This window comes from Akebia trifoliata, chromosome 2 (genome assembly GCF_017979445.1).
Source record: "Akebia trifoliata isolate Shusen 1 chromosome 2, ASM1797944v1, whole genome shotgun sequence".
In the NCBI taxonomy this organism is placed as follows: domain Eukaryota; kingdom Viridiplantae; phylum Streptophyta; class Magnoliopsida; order Ranunculales; family Lardizabalaceae; genus Akebia; species Akebia trifoliata.
The window spans coordinates 5674170-5694482 of record NC_141376.1 but is presented as its reverse complement, the minus strand read 5'-3'; the positions used below and the strand labels follow the sequence as shown (position 1 = coordinate 5694482).

The following is a 20313-nucleotide window of genomic DNA, read 5'->3' as shown; positions in this document are numbered from 1 at the left end:
AACTTCTTCCTTCTTAAACCCTTTCTGATAGAATGAAATCCTAAACTTGACTGAAATACCAAAAATTCAATTTTTTAGATGAAAATGATGAATTTAAACATTTAAAGCATTCAATTATAAGAAATGTGAGAGATGAAGTCCAAGGACCGTTAAGAAAAGAAAAGTTTAATAAATGGACTACTAAGAGACCGTCCAAAACTTAGGATCTACTTAGAAAATGATCCTTCAGGCAGGTCCTTTTAAAGTAATTTTCCCTATAAAGAATTTTGGCTCTAAGTTCATTGGTAGAGTTGACTGGTCCACAAAAAAGTATTTCATGTCCAAATCATTCATAATGCCAAAAGTTGGAAGGTTGTTAGCCCAACCCATCTATCCACGCTGGCTGCCAGCCGTGTGAGCCTCTACATCATATACAGCAGTCATGGGGACCAACCATGACATTGGACCAGTTACCACATATTAAACTTTCAATCTATCTGGGCAGAAACCCATTATAGTTGAAAGTCAGTCGGGTATCAATTGAATTGAGGATCATGATTCATCAAGGCGACCCCAAACCCTTTGGTATAAGATGATGATTGACTAGAGAACAAATGTGCTACCAAGTTACCTTCTTCACCCCGCTATGAGAACTGGGAGACCAGTGCAGGATCCAGAATCTGAGAAAACATACATAACATCTGTAAACTTCAAGAGCAATGTAACCTCACAGCAACACAAGGATTACAGCTTTACCAAAATGGTTAATGCTACAATACCAGCTGGTGTATCTATTCATCTATTCTTTCTTCTTAAAAAAGAAAATTCAGACCTTGTCAAGGTAGAGAGGCGTCACAGATATTCACAGTACCCCAAATCAATACCCTATGTAAGAGACGCAGATTTATGCAAACTGTAAATACAGAAACAGTGATAGTTGTCATGAATGCAAACCATGTGTCAAACTTCTCGTAAGCCGCCTTTCTCCTTCATGGGGAGGCATAAGCTTCGGCCTTTTTGCAGCCCGTTCATCTGATCCTGACGCAGGATCATTATCACTCAATTGCACATTCTCACCCAATTGATCCCCATTTTCAGTGGAGTCAAGATGTTCATCGAATGAGGCAACGAGATCTTGGTTGATGGAAAGAGCATCCTTACTTTCTTCGCTCTCGGCCATTTTATCAACTTCTTGGGAGTCTTCAACTATACAAGTCTCTGGCCTCTCACTAGAGGGCGAAGCTGGGCTTCCTGTGATACATCCAATGTTTTCTGGTGAGACGGATCTTTGCTTCTCCGTTACTTGTAGTTGATGTGGAGTCACAGTATCACTATTTGCAGGATGTTCATCTACCCTTGCTTCAGATGAATTCTGGGACCCAAAACTAGATGTTTTGGGAGATGAGATGTCATCTTCATTTTCCTCATGCTGCATGGAGATCTCAGGGTTCCAAAATGTGTCAATCATTCCAAATTCCTTGGAGGCAGGTAAGGTTGTACAAGCTTCTTCTGTGTTTCCAGCCAGTGTCACACCGTCTGCTCTGCCCGATGGAGAGAATGCAATTTCCACATCAGTTGCTGCATCTTCCTATTTTCAACCAAAAAAGGAAACCATTTCAGCAGTTTCAATCAGAAGCCCCTAAAAAAATATGGAATGAATCTTCTCATGTGAAGTTACATAAGAGACTTTGACAATTCTCATCCAATGTCATAACTAAGGAATGCTTTCATTTACACCCAGAGAAATTAACAAAGGTCTACTTGTCTAATGCAGGAAGCAATGACATTTCAACTAAATATTTATGAGTCTGTTTGACTACAACACTATGGAGTACCTTTCCTACACAAAAATCTTCCTTTGCTCTAATGCAGTTACAAGGTACTTTGGGCTATGAGATAAAGGAATTAATCTCACGCTCCTCATCAGTCGAGGCTTTGTGGAGTATACTACTAAAAAATATCGCAATAAAAGTACTCCTTCACTAAGATTTTTAAATTGCAACACTGTTGATTTCAGTTTTCTTGATTATTGCTTTCGTATCTTTTTGTTTTGGCAGTACACGTGACTTTGTTCAATATGCATAAACATACCTGCATTCAAAGCTCTCCCTCCCTGAAGGGTTAATAACATAAACTAAACAATATATTTTGGATACTTTTTCTGCTTGCTGAAAATCATGGCTACACTTGAAATTTAAGAATATGTCCTGAGATATGTGGCTATCAAATTGAGCAGTAGTTGAATTTATTGTGAAAAAGGGAGAAAAGCTGAATACCTGTACTTGTGGCAAAACATCCTTGAAACTCTGAAAAGGTGCTGTCTGGTCAAAAGGTTGAAACTGTCCATTGGGGAAAGATCCTGCAGTAATTCCTGGCTCAAATAACTCCCTGAAAACCAATCCCGAATCTCTAACACACTGAGCACCACCAGGTGATACTGCCAACAGTTTGATTTCAATCCCTTGGTCAGCAGTAGAACAAGATGAATTACCATGACAAGCTTTAGTTGGGCTGTCTCTCTCTGAAAGAAACTCTAGACCATTTTCTCTCCCATTATCATTTTCAGAAAATTGCAAAGAATTATTATGCTCATCATTGCAAGAAGCAGGAGGAATTTTCGGGGAATAGTCTTCAAGAAGTTCATAGATTAGCTTCTGGATACGAGCACGTTTCAGGGAAGCCTCAGCAGGTGGAAACCAATCCACATTAAGCTGAACAGTGAAATCCACTTCATAAAAATGACAGAATGCATTTTAAAAATTAAAAAAAAAAGAATAAAATTTAATTTAATATAAAACCCAAAGTAAGGAAAGCAATATTAACATTTAATGTAGTTAATAAGGAAATATGTCACACATAAGAGTAACCCTTTAAGAATCCTATGGTCTTAACCGAATGTAAGGGATTCGTTTTGGTGCATATCCTTGTAACTCAAAAATAAGTCCCACTGTCATGGTGCACCTGCTTACTGTTGATTAACTGAAGAATTTCTCTTTGGCCACCTCTATATGTTAGATAGATGGGAATACATGTTAAAATCCTATATAAGAACCAAGCAATCATTCTCGGATGCTTCATCGATAAAATGGATACCATCATCTTCTCAAGGTCATCTCCTCTTACTAGGAATCATTTGGGACTCGGTATGATTAGGCAGAAACTTTATCTAGGTCATCTCCTCTTATTGAAAAAGTCAAGATTAGATTAATGAAGGAAAAAAAGTCACGATCTAATTGCGGCTTTTTCAATAAGTCGCCGAATTTGGTGACAATGATCAAGACAACATAGACATGAGTAATAGAGTCAAAACTGAGAGTCTCCTGAGACTTTGAACTATGTTGAGACTTGAGAAAAAATGTCAAGAAGTTCAAGAGAAGACAGTTATCTCCATGTAAAGTTCATTGAGTCCTAAGCATAAAAATAAAGAGCTTGTTGCAAGGGAAAGCCATCACTCACAAAGTTGGAGAGCTTTGCAATCTTGAAGGGGTTGAAGTAAACTGGATCTTCTTCCAAAAACAGCTCCACATAGTGGAGCAAGAAGAGACCACAATCAAATGAGTTTTCCTGCTGTGGCAGCTGAAATGTATCGAAAACGTGAGAAAAACATACCACGCCTTTATGAAATCAATGGAAAATATTAAAACGAAAAATTTTCCCCAAGGATTACAGACATGGTAATTCAATAAATATGACATCATCACAGAACACCATTAAGAAAAAATGAGATCAAACACAAAAGCTGGTGAGGAATGATATCAGCTATGCTCATACTTTTGGTCGGTGCATTAGAGAAAACCATTTTTGGGTGAACTTTATAAACGATTCTTCCATAGCTCAATTGCTAAAACAAGTTCATTTATTATTTTATGTAGGGTAATGGCTAAACATTAAACAATTTTTGGGAGAACTTTATAAAGATCCTTCCATAGCTCAAGTACTAAAGTAGGTGTATTTATAATTTTATGCAGGGGTTATATTTAACATAGAATTGCTTCATTATTACTGTCTTCGTAGTACTGACCAGTTAAAAGTAGTTGCTTATCCTTTCATTATTACTTCATTATCTTATGCTTTATCCCAAATATTGGGTTTGGCAGCGTGAGCCTTGTTTGTACTTTCCATTTTTTTGAACTTCAAGAATTATGCTTCCATCATTAGAGCAGCCATTTCTGTAATTAATTGTAGGGAAGAAGTTATTGTATTATTCATTTATTCTCTGAGGGCACTGCTCCTAATAAGTTGAAAAAGAAAACAATGGAAGGTAAAAGAAATGGGAAATAATGGACAAATATAGAGAAAACCTCCTAGTTGTTATTACTATCTATGAAAAAACCTCCTAGCTGGGACCATTGAAATGGTGGATCCCCATATATACCCATGCAAACCTGCAAACCATTGATGTCCTCTTCATACCATCCACACACACACCCCAACAACAAATAAAAAATTATGGTGTACAAATTATGGAACTCTATTAACTGATTAATGAAACCGGAGAACATTTGAGAGCAAGTGGTTGCAGATGTTTACGGAGAATTAGAAGGTGTTCATATTGATTGGAACATGGTCAAGGCGTTCCATGGAGCGAAGAAAGAGAAGTTTTGCGTCGATTGGGAAAGCCTCATCCATGAATACTTTAGTTTGCTGCTTAATCTATATTCTTGTTTAAATTTTAGACTTTGTTTTTGTCAAGGGAAACCTCTTCCATATGTCCCTTAATCTTTCTTCCATAGTAAATTCCAGTTATTCACTAGAAGTCTAGAACACAGTTAACAGAGTCAACTGATATCCAAATTAAAGCATATACTAACAATTGAAGATATACTTCATACAAAACATCCACGAGAGTAAGTTTGAGGCATTTAGTGTATTCCCAATTAAAATTTCTTGACAACAAAATAATAACAAATTCTTCGAGAATCCTTCAGATTTTTTTACCTGATTGACTTTCCAAGTGTAAAACAGGTCTACTGCTAAATCAAGTGATAAAAGTAAGTCCACGAGAAACTCAATTTGCAATAAAGTCCATCCACAAACAGACTTCTAGAAGTAACCAAACGCTCCTACAATTTTTAGTCCTTCATGCTACCAAGACAAGTTAAAATGTGATGAAAACCTAACTAATTATGAAATCAACCTCCCAAAATCATTTCTTCACTGCATGTTTCCAATCTCTTATTCAAAGATGTTCTCATACATACACCTTTTATTTCTGTATTAATTTCCTGACCTTAAACTAGCAGAGAATTTTGGAATTTTCATTTAAATGGAATGAGAACAAATACTTACAGCTTGTATGGTGATTCTTCACCTATAAATATATGGTAAAAAAGTTCATCAAGGTGTTAACCAGAAGGATAGGCAATACCTCTAAAGGGACAAACCGCAAATTAAAGAACTTTGATGAAACTTCTTCAGATGATTCTGTGTGCCGTTCTTTCCACTCTTCCCATAGGTAACTGTCATCCCAATATAATGAGGCCACAAAGTCAACCACTATTACTATAATCTTCTAAAATATAAAAAGATAAAGTTCTCAACAGATCAACCATACATTTCTACCATATAAAAATAAAAAATAAAAAATAAAAATCAACAGAAGTGAAGTTGAAATTGGATATTATAACAGTGGGAAAGGTAAAATTGCATTTACTTCTCACACAAAAACTACATGCTAACAATTCAAGCCTTATTAAGAACAAACCTAAACTGCTTTTAGAAATACTATAAAACTAAAGTCATCTAAGAAGCGCAATGGGATATATATACTTTTTGCCAACCAATTACTTGTGCAAAAGTAAATGACACGTATTGATAGAACACCAGCAAGGTTGTTGCACTGATATCATCTAATAAAAGAATTGGTTCTTATTTATCAATCCACCCCACCCACACATGTAAGCTTACAACGTTTAGATCCAAATCTCTTTAACAACAATATGACAACAGTAACAGAGAATTTATTCAATCAATTTGGGCCGGCTATGTGAACCCTATACCACCATTCCATTCTACCCAGGACAATAATTTCAGTTAAAGCATTCTTCGTAAAATATTCTCAAGAAATCTATGTTCAATTCCACCCGTCATCTGATAGCGTAAAACTACACCGCAGAAATTGATCTCACAAGTACCATCAATGCATCCAACTACCATACCAGGAAAGTTAAGACAACATGCTTTTACCTATCAGCAATTTTTTAATTTTTCCTTCATGTTCTTCGCTTTCTGTGTTTGGTTATGGGCTTATTGCACTGGTATAGTTCAGAATTTTTCTCACTAAACGATGAAAAGACAACCTATCCACTAGCACCTAGCTGCTTCATAATGGTCAGCACATAAAGAACTAGCTAATAGTTTCTCTCTTTGCTTATTTCAAGGTGAACTTTTTAGATAAGATAAGATTTTAATTCTTCAACGCGGTGGTCTCCTATCTATCAATTCAGCCATGATGATTTTGGAAACCCATCAAAGATGTACATACAGCTCCTTCCATATTCTGAGAAATGTACTTTTCAATACTCTAGTACATGTTAAATGTAGTGTTTTAAATAATCTGATACAAAAAATGTATAGATATTATGGAAGACAAACTTTTGCTTAAATTAAAATGCGCATCAGATCATGAAAGTGCATATTACCCAATCAAATTATGTAGCATGGAAACTGCCAATATTGTATATACGAGCAACCCTAGCCAAAAATTGGGTGGTTAAATGGCAAGCTACCAAATGAAACTTAAAAATCCACACGCAACAAGGGGACTCATGGGAACAAAGACTTCTATTTCCAGGCGGTTAAGCTGGACATTATCTTGCAACATCAATGTCACTTATCGGAACAACTTAACAAAATAAAGAAATGAAATAATGAAAAGAACCAGCTAAAAGAAAAAAAGCATGGTCACGGACAACAAGGTCAGTTTTCAGAAGTTTTGGTTCATTTATCTTCTAAAGCCCTCTCTTTAAAAAGAAAACCAGTCTTACGGATGAAAAATGTTCCATTTTTTTTTTTTTTGTGAAGGCATGCAGTCCAGACCATATGGATAGTGAAATCCGAAGGTAAATCTAAAATTAATACAGAGACATTACCTTTGAACAAGATTTTTGAGGCCTTTATGGCTTCCTTTTATAGAATCCATGTGCAATATACACGGTACTTTAGGGGATTTGTAAGGTTCTTCATCTGAAAAAATAACATAAAAAACACAGAGACACATATTCGGACCTGGATAAAATGAGAAAATTACATGTGATGCACTAAAACAGAATTCAATATCCCACAAAAACTTGCCTCTGAAAGTAGCCACATCACCAGGATGGCAAATGACAATCAAACTCCAATGAAGACTGTCAATCAAGATGCAAAAATACTCTGAATCAATGGGATTTTAAGAATAATAAGGGGCCCCTTTCTTTACAAGCAAGACAATTGCATACTAAATTCTTACTTGAAGTTTACAGGAATGAAAATGTAATCCTTTTCAAATAGATTCACTTTTCTTGTCCACTTGCGAACACGTTGAAAAGCTGCCCTTCCTTCAGAAGCACTAGACGGATCTTTGTCTAAATCAGCTAACTTTCGAAAGAAAAAACTATTAAAAAAATGGAACCTATGCTTGTCCTCGGGTCTGATCTTATTCTTCAAATACCTGTCAATCATTGAGAGTAATAGTAAATATCATCTTCAGAATGTAAACTGTGGGGCTACAAAGAAAGCAAGAAGAACACACGCGTATACAACATTCAGTATTCCCTTTTTTTAAAAGCCTGAAATTCTGCAACATTAGTAATTAAACTTCCCTGTTCTGTGGTTTTAATGCAGTTCTATGGAAAAGAAAAGATCAATATCATATGATACATATGTAACACTGGTATTAAACTAAATTGATTTCTCTGATACCTTTAGTTCTTGTCTTAAAACTTTTCATCATGTCTCACTTTTAAACAGCTCTGAAAACCGACACAATCCAAATTTCAGAGCCTGACTCTTAAGCTAAGACAATTTATTGCAAACTTCCACATGAGCCAAGTTTCTCTAACGCTGTTATTTTTTAATCTTTTTTTCTCCACGAATTTCTCCCATAGTTTCACAGAGTGACTGTAAGCCAAGGAAATTGATGCAATTTTCCACGTCACCAAATTTTTTATATACCATTTGAGCCTAGCCTTTCCGAAGTTCATCTTAGCCAAAGCTAATTTCACTAAACTAACCCTTCTGAAGTTCATCTTAGCTAAAGCTTACTTCACTAAACTAACCCTAATCCTATATAATAGTATAGGATTACTGTTTCCTCATTACTAATTACCCCCCATCTTAGCCAAAGCATCTAATTTCTCTTACTTTTACAAGCTTGTAGATATATATATTTCAAATATTATTTAAAAATAATATAAATGGAAAATTCATGTCAGATAAAATAAATATTGAAAAAGAATAAAAAGGCTAACAAAATCTTAATCTTCAAATAAACCCATAAATCACATAAAAAACAAATGGATCTATGTGATGTAACTTGTTGCACACAAAAATTTGGAGTAAAAGCATGCATCTTACATCCTCTTTTGAGAAATCCCAAATCAATACTGAACTTATGTTTGGACCAAATCACAAAAAAATCCAAGTTTTTTAGTTGTTTTAGATAGATTTGGGTCAAGCTACCATTTAAACAAAACTGATATGCATATTTTGAACCCAACGAAGCTCTGCACTCAACTTACTTGATATAAAAGTCAATGATTGTATCATTGATGAATGTCTCTGGTTCTAATAGTTCGACGTCTCTCTTACTAATGGACACAGCATCAGGATCTCCTTTTGGATAGATAACATCTTCAAAAGGTTCATCAAAACTGAAAATTTTCAAATATATATTCAGTAAATATCACAAAAGAAGAAGAAAGAAGAATAGTCAGAAAAAATAAAATACAGGAATTCTGCTAAGAAATATTCATATGAGAGAGTGAGGGAGGAAAATTCTGCAAGGAAAAATTATTATCTAGTATCATGATATAAAACTTATAAGATTGCTAAGCTGAATCCTAATGCCTAAGAAGCAATAAACATGCAAATATGTTTCTTCAACCATGATTTGTAAAGGAGTCAATTTATCCAGAACATAAATGAAATACAAAATGGTTCATACTTGATGAAACGAAAAAATAAAGATGGATTTACTTGTTACCAGAAGTTCCCCTCCACTAAACCTGCTACCAGAGACATCCAAGCATGGACATAAACCTAAGAACTACAGTATATATACAGTATCATATATAAAAAATGACCAGGCACAAAAATAACCATGATAAATTTTTAGGCATACTTATATCATACATAACAAGCACGTTAATTGTCAGAACACCAGCTACGTCATCATTAGAGTTACCTAACTTTTGTCATATTTCAATATTTTTGTAAAAGAAAACAGGAAACTGATGCTAATGAAAATATCGGGACAATGAGTTCACTGCTTCAAATTTATTCCATGCTTACATGCATAGCAATTCATGATAATAAGTGAGCTCAGAAAGGGTCAAACCACAAGAGTTCACTGAACTGTTCATGTTTATCTGACGTGCCTATTATTTGTAGTAAGTCTGGTTATTTTGTAAACCAAACAGTCTAGCTGGTAATTTCTGTTGGCACCGATATAGCAGGAACAACTCGAGCCAATGCCTATTGTTTGGATCAAATCTGGTTATTTTGAAAATAAAACAATCAAGCTTGTAACTTTCACTGGTACTAATATAGCAGGAACAGCTCCAGCCGGTCAGACCCCACTAGCTCACATGGGGAGGAATCTAACAGTCAGGGTTCAAAATGTCAGTGTCATGATGAAATGGTCCAAATCTCAAGAATATCACATGTATGATGGAAATATATATATATGGTCAGGTTCGCCAGCCAACTATACGGACAACGATATAACCAATGTGTTTTGTCCTACATGTGTTAGAAGTTTTAGAATGGGTTGATTTTTAGCGAGGATGATCTCCTCACCATAGAGATGATCTTCACCAAAAATCAATCAATTCCGAAACTCCTAACCCATATTTTCAAAACACATTGGCCATATAGTTGGCTAGAGATCCTGTCCCATATATATATGAGACTCACTAATTTACTCCAAACACCATTCAAATTTCAAACAAGTTGATTAACACACGTAGGTGTCTAGCAAAACTAAAAAGCACACGCAAGCATTGATTTCACAATCATATTCAAATCCATAGCAATGTAATCTGAATAATTCACATGATTACAGGTTCATAATGTTTATAATTCTTATGAAAAGTGTCACATACACATCAATGTATGAACATTTATAAGGTTCTTAACTTTTACTTGGTCATGACAGCACCAAAAAAAACCTAGAATCATGGGTTGCATTATTTGGATATCCATTTTGCTCGCTGTTTCGTTTGGAATTTTTTCTTTTTTAGGATTTGAGACAACTGTAAGTGTAGAATTCTTTGTGCGAGCATCTCTTTTGTGGGTGAGTGGGTGGGTGGGTGGGTGGGGGTGGGGATGTGCATCTCTTTGGGTTCAAATTTCTAACATGTTTTTAAGCAGTAAGTCCTCCCCCACAATCTATGTCTCAATAACAGCTAAGCATGCCTCCAGCAGAAGGTATTTAAGCTTCAGTTCAGTGGTTGCTCATTAGACAACCAGAGCTTGTCCATAAGGGAAGGTGATTCAAGTGCCAAGGATACCATAGGGAATCACATTTCCAAAAAATTCACAGTGCTTCTCTCTTCTAAAGGTTGGAACATATCTAAAGCTTCAAACTTCAAGACTCTTACTGTGAAGAGCGACACAAAGTGGTTACTTGAGTATCATAGAAAAAGATAGGCATGTGGAGGCTTTCCCATTTTACTAGAGAAATCCAGGATTTGGCCTCTTCCAAGTAACCTTCCTTTAGTACTTTTTGCTGGTGTTCAATGAAGTTTTATTTAATAATTGTTATAAAGAAAGTAAAATTGCAATATGATCCATCACACAAAATCATAACCAATTCCAAAATTTCAAATAACCAAGTTACTTGGCAAATACAGTTCAAAATAAGATATTGCTTATTTTCTACTTTAACAATTACTCTGGACTACATACTAAACATCACAAGTTTCACCTCAACCACATATAATATTAACCAGAAAAATGTCACTCCTTTCACTCACCAGGGAAAATAATGCGTTGAAGAATATACCCTGTTCTTCCCAGTAAAATCTTCTTTCCTTGCATCGGTACTGCAGCAATATTATTGAGAGAAAATAAAACTGAGTACCAAAAATAATTCAAGTAGTGTAAAGAAGAAACATTATAAGAGGGAAAATCATTCTGTTCATCAACAACACATCATCAGATCTTCCCTCCCTCCGGATAGGTAAACTAACTTGAACTCAACATTGCTGAAGCTCCTCCTGATTCCTAATTCCACAAAATTTTGCCCTAAAAAAACCATGAAATTCAGAATTGAATTGAAGATTTGAGAACTACAGAGTTATCACAAGATCAACCCTCCCAAAACTAAATTCTTTTCTTCCAGATAATTCTCCATGTAGCATAATGCCCATGTCAAAAGGAATTTGATTAAAAACCTTTGACCTGTGAACTTTGAACATGAAACACAAAGCAAGAACAATTTCTAATCGTCTTCTAATTATAACTGAAAATGGAACATACAAATCAAGAGCTATGTTAATGTTTCCAACCCAGCCACTGGCTTCTTTCGAGTTGCACAAACTCAAAACATTGTAGAAGTCTCCTTTCTAACAGAAACATTGGAACCTTCGAGGCTTCATTTTGATAAATAGACAAATAACAATCGTAATGAAAATTTGAAGGAACTCACTTAAACAAGACTTTCCATATAGTCTTGTATCTTTCATTCATTGACATGATCTTTTCTTGTTTGTCAAACCAGTAGGGGTCACAAACTGCAAACGTCAACTCTATAATTCCTGTGCACCATTTTCATTTATACATGACATTAGTATTTGAAATCAATAAACTAAGACAGAGAAAAATCAGTATAACAGATGCAAAAAAAAGGTAATTTTAAATCAGCTTTCTGATTAAGTTTTAAAATTTTTGACCAAGTTGTGGCATTTCAACTAATTCTGTTGTCTTGAGGGTGTTAATATGATTTCAAAGAGTGTACTCAAAAGAGTTTGATGATGCCTAAGTGAAACCAGCACCTCAAGGAAACCAATACCTAAGAGAATCCTAAGTGGCAACAGATTTATTTATTTATTTCATAAAAACTAAAGAAATAAAAAAAAAGTATTGATCGACCAGTTGATTGCTCATTTGCTTGATAATGAAGGTTTTGAAACTAAAAGGATGCTGACTTTTAGAAACTTATTTGGATGAATGTACCAAACTAGATTTTGATAAATTATAGTGGTAGATCAGGAAGTCCACTTCTAAATATAAAAAAATTGTCCAAATAAAAGAGGCACTCAAATCATAAGATCTCATCATAGACACAAGCAATAGTAACCGAAACGGGGACAACTGAAACAACTCAAGACATCGCAGAACATTCGATGTTTAAGGGTCAATGTTTTGTTCCAGTCCCAGCTAAAACAGGAATGTTCTGCCAAAACATAACTAAATGATATAAAACTTCGAACCATAATCATCTTAACTATAGGAAGAAGAAAAGAATACAAAGTTTGAATATGCTACATTGTTTTTTTTTTTCGTGTGTCTGTAAAGCATGTATAAGATATATGCATGAGCGATAGCTTTTGCACAAGCACTACTGTTTTAGGTGTCGTGGGTCCCGGCTTGGTAAAACACTTGTGCAGGGAAAGCATTGATGACATCTGGTTCAGAAGCTAACCCAGCAAAACTGAACATAGCAATTTGACATCAAAATGACAGCCACAGCCCAGTTGGTCATCAATCATATCGGCTTCGATGCCAGCTTTGTTATTCACCAGAAAAAATGATTTCGTTTCCTTCTCAGGTTTTCACATTATTTTTCCGTCATTTCTATTTAAAAATAAAAATACGGACTCTGCGATAATCCCATATAGAAAGAGATTCTTTTTATGTGTTTTCATGTGTGTGCGTAGGGGGGGAGGTCATAGATTAAATTTGTTTCAAAGCACAAACCTGAAGTTCCATTTGAATTTCCGGCTTCTGTTTCAGCAATTGGTCTTACACAAAGCTTAACCAAAGCTGTTCCAACCTGATACCAGCAACATAAAAAAGAAAAGATTTTAGCCCAACTACGTATAACATGACAGAACAATTGACTTCCAATTGAGCAGTCTGGATGAACTCACTCTCCCAAACCATTGGGACTCAATACCCATGACATCATCATTTGCCCATTCAGAACTAAAAGATTCCTTCCTTCCATATGCATTTTTGCCCTCAAGTTTAATGCAACTACAAGAAAAAATTAGCAGAGATTCGGTACTATATACGTCTCCCCCGTATATAAGATAGTCAGGGGTAATAACAACTGCCATATTCATGTTTTCCTGCCAATATCACCAAAAAAGGGCAGTCAGAGACAATGCAATACAGAATGGAAAACAGTAAAATTATGGTTCATCATCGAATAGAACTCTCAAAAGTCAAAATAAGAGCACAATGTGAAAGGCATAAATGACGAACATAAAGAAATTTAATTCTGCCTATAGTTAAAGAGAGCCCGTTGATATCTAAGTAACGGTGACATTGGCACTTCAAAGGTTTTTTGTCGTGTCGATATGTCCTGATAAACATCCTTACATAAATGTAGTGTCACTCTATTATGAGTCTATTTTCAAACAATTTTTAAAAGAGGGATATGGTGTTCAATCCTCCATATATTACTTAGTAGTGCTCAAAACAACTACAGCTGTTCAATAGGATTCCCACTTGTAAACCTACTTAAAGTTAAAAGTTATTGGTTGCTAATTTCTTTCCTTATCTTCACTTCAAAAAATATATATCTTATATATAACTGAAATATTGCATTATGATGCATGTGCACTGACTTATCAAATTATATATAATACACAAGAAAAACTGATGTGCTCAGGTTTTGGATTTCTTGAAGGGAGTGTTGAACACCTTGCATATGCGTTAGACATGTAACATTGCCATTGTCATAGTTACGTAGGTGGATATGTACTGCGCTTCAAAAGCATTTAGTAGATGAAAACCCTTGGACTGAAAGATTTATCATAGCATGGGGCTTCCATTTTGAAGGAATCTCATGGCAATAAGTATGAGGATTTTGTCGATATCTGGGACTTAGTAGCCTTTAGGATATCAGGGGAGTCTCTTTTAGTTGCCCTTGGCTGTAACTTTGTATTTGTCTTTTTTCTAAGAAATGGTTTTCCCAAATCATTGTATAATTGCACGTTTTATAATACAACCAGAGTTTGCCCATTCCGTAGGCACAGGCATCCTCTTTGAGATTAAAGCAGTAAAAGAGGAAAGATAGTAAAATTGGAGGGGTATTATTGAAAAAGGAGGGGTGGGGAAGAGGAAAGATAATAAAGTTGAAGGGGTGTGAAAAGGAAAGACAATAAAATGTGGGGTAGTGTGGACCCCACTCCTATGTAGTTGGAAGGGGCATTTATAACCCCATAACTGTTGCTGGAGTGGGGCCACAATTGTCTTTTATTATATAAATTTTTCTTGTTACAAATAAGAAAGCATAGGTTGCAAAACTTTTACTTTCTTGCTTGTATCTTCCTCGTGAATTGATTCTCAAATTAATTCCAATCCAATTGATGTCTTGTGTTTTCCTCACTATTGGCAAAACTAGCCTAAGACCTTCCCAACTATAAAATGCAATCTTGACCCTCTACCTTTTATATAACTAGACTGACTTCTTCCTATCCAAACTTTTATGCATAATGCTCTACTTGATTTGCCCTTCAACTTCAAAGAGGAAGATCACAAATTTGATTCAAAGTGACTATACGTGCACTTTGGAGTACTGATACTGTTAAAGAACAGGTTTATCCGTTAGCAACACCAAACATTTAACCCACAATAATGTGGGTCCATAAGATTAATACACTTCCTTCCCCCTTTTCCATTTTTTTTTTTTTTTAATTTATAATGGAGCCTCAGCCTTGCAAACTATCTTTTACCATTTTCTATTCTCTAACTAAAATACTGTTAAATAATCAAAAGTAAAAAACATCGTATAAAAAATGCTTACCTCCTCCCAACCACTTGAATAATGATCTGAAGCCGAATCTTCTAAACAACCTGAAGGCACACAGCACAGCCTATTAAGAACAGTGAAGTGCAGTAACACCAACAGCTTAGAATGATAAGGGAAAAACCTTCATTTCCTCTGATATCAGAAGAATAAGTCGATGGAGAACTTGCTTTCCCACTTTCATCATCATCATTTGAAGTCGCATCAACTGGGTCATCCTGCAGAAAATTCCAGACAGTAATTGATGTGGACCTTCAAGTTTACATATGAGTACAGGCCACTATTAAGCAAAGAAGAAAAACTGAATACATCGGATGGCAGCTCTGGATTGGTACAAGTTGGTTGTTCATTCCCAGACAAAGGTTCCTGAAGATTCAAAGCTTCTGTTGCATACGACTTTACATTCAGGCATCCAGCAATCGTATGTTCAGGTCCAATATTGTCAGGATTAACATGAGTATGTTTTTCATGACTGATAAAATTGGATACCAGGATTTCATCTAACCCAGAAACTCCTTTAATTGCACATCTACCTTCAGATGTGCCCACAGCATACGAACCAAGATCTTGGCATTTATGATCACTATCACTGGCATCAACATCAACACACATCCCATCACTGACGTCCATTCGTTGAGCATCAGCTCCGCTGGAAACTATAGAAGAAAAATTCATGGAGTCAGAACATAAAATCTGGTTTTTTTTTTTTTTCTTCCTTCTAATTGAGGAATAAAACCCGAGCTGAAGTAGTGACATCAGGCCAAAGATCATAAATATATGAATGAGGAAAGACATCAAAGTAGCATAATATTTAAATATAAATATTGGTGGTCAAATATGCCTCAAAAAGATGACCAAATTAATATTTCATACCATAAATAGATCGATTTTATGATGAAATTGTGCATCCCTCCAATTTAGGGGTGGTAATCTTAACACAACCCACGAACATGACAAGAAATTAGTGGGTTTGGGTGGGTCAAGCCTAATTGGGTTTGGGTCATAATAGTGTCGACCCATCTAACAAGATTATTAAATGGGTCGTGTCTAGGTTAGGGAAGTCAACCCGCTTAACTCGTTTTGACACATTTAGTTACTGTGTCATTAATATGTCGTTCTAAATCAAGAAACATAAGAGGTATCTCAAATATCAACAATTATTTCAAGGATTTTTAAAATTACCCATTTTTACCTAGAATTTCGTAGTAGTGTTGTCGAAAAATTTGCAAGGCCCCCAACAACTTTAAGCGGGATTTCAAAAAAGTGGAGTTTAATGATAATTTTATATAATATTTTTCAAGAAAACAGTGGTATTATGAGTATTTAATCAATTTTAGAAATACGGAATATTTCAAATATCACCCAAACTTGGATGGCATATCTAACATTAAACATTATTGAGAGTGGTCATTAATCCATTTGGACATTGACGGTTGCATGGTTTTTATTTTTCTTGCATATTAGTTGTGTTGAGTGTTCACTTACAAGCCTGTATTATCTTGGTTATGGCACATTTATACATTTTTACTCATTTTATTTCGCATGACCCTAACTATATATGGCAAATTGAAACACTAATTCTTTTTTTTCTTCCAGTTAAGCCCCGCTTAGAGATTAATGGCATCCACTGCCTAGTGCTTTTAATATCCTTGCCACGAGAATAATCCTCTTATTTCCCCGCAAGCTTCCTCCCTAAAGATCAATAAAGCTAACTCTCTAGTGGTATTTCTGGTCTCTATATATGAAAATATAACACATAATTAAGATTTATAGCACCATCAATTACACTCTATTGCCCTGATTGATGAACAAGTTGAACTCCACACGAACAGAAAATCAGAAACAAGTGAAATAACAAAGTAAATCCATAAACAATAAAAAAATGTGTAAAGGAGTGACAATTATACTGAAACAAAACATTATTTTTATTATGTAAAAAAAATTCCTGGCCAACATATTACTTATCGAATTACCTTATCAAATGGATCAGTAACAAATGTAATACAAAATCCAGAAAAAATAGGGTTTCTGATTCGGAGCTTACAGTGTTTAAGGAAGTCGTATTTCGTAATTGGGGACTGTTCTTCCCTAGGGCTTCCGAATTTCCCCATATATCTTCCCGCGGACGATTCGACGAGCTCGTCTTCCTCTTTAAAATCGAAAACTTCTAGACCTTTGCGAGAAGAGCTCTTCATCTATCAGAAACAAAGATCTATCTAAGAAAATCACGAAACATTCGATTAAGGTGTCTTCGATCGGATAGAAGTAATATTTGATGAAATTCAGGCAAGATCGGCGGGTTTCGAGGTCACAGCATCTCAGAGAAATTATGCAGAAATCGACTGAAAGGGGCGCGAACTGCCAGACCGTCAACACTGCCCTAGTATTTAGGGAGCCAAGTTACGCGAATGCCCTTTTTTATTCGTAAAAATACAAAAATAACTATTGTTCTCGTAAAATGTGATCCTTATAATTATAATTGTTGAAAGGGTATTTCGGTCAAGAAACGAGAAGCTCTTCACATTTATTTTCTTTCCTTATTTCCTTACCAAAGGAAGCTACGTGGGGTGATTCTCGTAACACTGTGCAGTTGACAAAGAAAAAGTAGTAGTCTTCCTAGAGATTTGTCAACCGGTTTTGATGATCGATTCCACCCAAACATAAAAAAAAAATACATGAGTAAAAAGTACTCGAGCACCCAAGTTATTTAGTGTATTTAAAAAGAATAATGCCAAAGTGACCTAAAATTTGACCTAATTTTGCACTTTGCTGATGTGGAGGTGTGTACAAATCGTATATGCTTTCGTCAAGATACGAGTGAAAAACATTTATAGTTCTGTGCACACCTCCACATCAGAAAAGTGTGAAATGAGATCTAACTTGAGGTCACTCCATCACGACTCATTTAAAAATGATTTAAGATTTGAAATTGTTTACTCATTTTTACATCTTTGTTATAGTTTTTTTATTTGAAGTCTCCACGTGCCTTACTTAAGCACGTTATAACAAACTTTTAAACACCTAAAACTTAAAGAGTCATTTTGGGAGAGACATTAACTTAAGCCGAGTTCAACTTTGGGATCTATCGATGACATTTCTAATACTGATGCTGAGTTCTCAAGTGGCGGAAATTGGAGACAGCTTTTATATTTGATCTATCTTATCGGCATGTTACGTCTCAAGGTGACATGTGTTGCCATCTTGACGATTGTAAAACTACATCTCAAACTTGCCTAGAATAAGATATCTTGTTAATCATTGTTCATACTATGAAATGTGTGAGTGTTGCAAAGCGATGAAAATGAGATAACCATCATTGCTGATCGGGACATGATTAGCTTTTAACTTGGACGATGGTTAGATATCACATAGTTGATGATCATCACCCGTCATTTGATCCATGATGTCGCAAGATACCCAAGCCATCAATTAGACCCCCAAAACTTGCCTTTTTTGCTTGTGAGAGTGAATATTGTGCTCTCAGTTGCACCCAAATATGTCAACTTCTCCTGGGTTCTTGATTTGGGTTAGACCTTTAATGATAGTTTAGCTTGATCAATGGACGCAATATTCATCGCAAATAATTTTAGAGTTATTGTATTGGTACCAAGCTTCGTAAATAGGTTCTTTGTTGAATGTTGCTCATAGATCGATCATTTATGATGGCTTGGTCTTAATCAACAACCATAGATCAGCACCAAATGGAATCATTGACATGTTTTATGCCTGTCCATCCTCAAGACACCCCATGAAATTAAATATAGGGGACCGCTGCAACTGAATTGGTCTTGACGGTGCTTTTATTGCGAATATAGATATTTATGTCAATCATAATCATGAAGGTGCTAAGTTTTTGGGCGGGAATATATCGACACTATAGGAAAATGAGTTTATTGCTCCAATATGGAATAATGCGTTGTTTTTTCGGGTGAAATTATGGAAATTGTGGGAAATGTTTTGTTGAAACTTTGTGAAATGAGAAGAAGAAGAAAAAGAGAGTAAAAAGTATAAAAGTATAAAAGCACACTCTTGGACTCAATCAAATGAAAAGCGAAAAAATAAATGCTCTGACCCCAAAGGGTTGGTGAGATGGCCAAGACCATGCCTTACGGCCTTAGAAGCAGAGGACTTGAGTTCGAATCACCCCTTATGGGTCACCCTCGGGGATCTATCCTAGAAATTACCCAATGCATGTGGGGGGAGAAGACTGCATGTGCCTGAGGTTTAGTCAGGTGGTATAAGGGAGAGGTCTTGAGTTCAAGTCTCCTCATTGGCTACCCACAAGGGTTAATCTCGGATTACCTGGTATGTGTGGTTTGTGGCATATTGCATGTACCTAAGGATTTGGGCAAGACATAGGGCTCTAAGAGGCCAATTATCTCGCCCCTACTAGTCAGGCCTATGGATCCGGACACCCCTGTCATCGGAAAGAAAAAAAAAAACTTGTTTTTGCCCCCCAGGTTCCTCATTGAATAATGTTCTACTCGTAAATTTAATCGGTCAAGGCATATGTCGTTGGTTTGTCCTAGATCATTCATCAAAACATCTTCAATTCCATTGGATATCTATCAAGCCCCAGTTCTCCATCATATCAAAATTGGTATGAGAACTCATTTGTTGGTTGTTCACCATCCTTGATTATGGTTAAATGTTTGATCTCAGTCCTTTATTGGCTTGGATATTGATCGTTGACCACAACTAACATCACAATTGTTGGACAATTGCAATTGCTAATACTAGATCAATGCTTGAACCCATACTTAAATTCAATATCGAGTGATAAAATATTGCAAACAAAAGCTATCGGTTGTGCTAATAACATCAAGCCTATGAATATGGCCAAGCAACTTCCCGAAGCCTAAAAAAGATAAAAATCTTTGTTTTCAATAAGATCAGTAACTCAGGTGAGGGAGGGCTTTGAACCCAGGTGTAAGTATCAACACCTACAAACTTTGCTTCAAGATCATTGATCCAAGCTATCCAGGAACAATCACTGAAGTTCTACAGCGATTGGTATTAATCGGGATCTTCCAAGATCGTGATGACCATTAATTATCCATTCTTCACCTGTTGATCTAATTGATGATCATTTCTTACGACCTAAATTCATAAAAGACAGTCATGTATGTCATTTTGGTAGATTTGAAAAAACA

At 35.6% G+C, this 20313-nt stretch overlaps 1 protein-coding gene across 1 annotated transcript; it reads right to left on the bottom strand.

Moving 5' to 3' along the window:
* Positions 1–648: 648 nt before the first annotated feature.
* On the bottom strand, positions 649–17533 carry LOC147409078 (Cysteine proteinases superfamily protein). Its single transcript, XM_086425259.1, has 16 exons — positions 17205–17533; positions 15470–15816; positions 15285–15378; positions 15158–15207; positions 13275–13475; positions 13102–13177; positions 11831–11939; positions 11157–11225; positions 8700–8831; positions 7430–7630; positions 7273–7328; positions 7071–7164; positions 5348–5438; positions 3436–3555; positions 2256–2690; positions 649–1567 (listed from the first exon to the last, which is right to left on the bottom strand). The coding sequence occupies exons 1-16, from the start codon at positions 17353–17355 to the stop codon at positions 920–922; spliced, it is 2874 nt and encodes a 957-aa protein (XP_086281385.1). The 5' UTR covers positions 17356–17533; the 3' UTR covers positions 649–919.
* Positions 17534–20313: the final 2780 nt, after the last annotated feature.

Excerpts from the sequence above, each read along its gene's own strand:
- LOC147409078 (XM_086425259.1), bottom strand. The coding sequence starts at position 17,355 with ATGAAGAGCTCTTCTCGCAAAGGTCTAGAAGTTTTCGATTTTAAAGAG. Across the intron at positions 8,832-11,156 it reads TCAACGCATTATTTTCCCTG|TTTTGATGAACCTTTTGAAG; the intron begins GTGAGTGAAAGG and ends GAAAATTTTCAG. Across the intron at positions 5,439-7,070 it reads CTCAAAAATCTTGTTCAAAG|TTACCTATGGGAAGAGTGGA; the intron begins GTAATGTCTCTG and ends TTGGGATGACAG.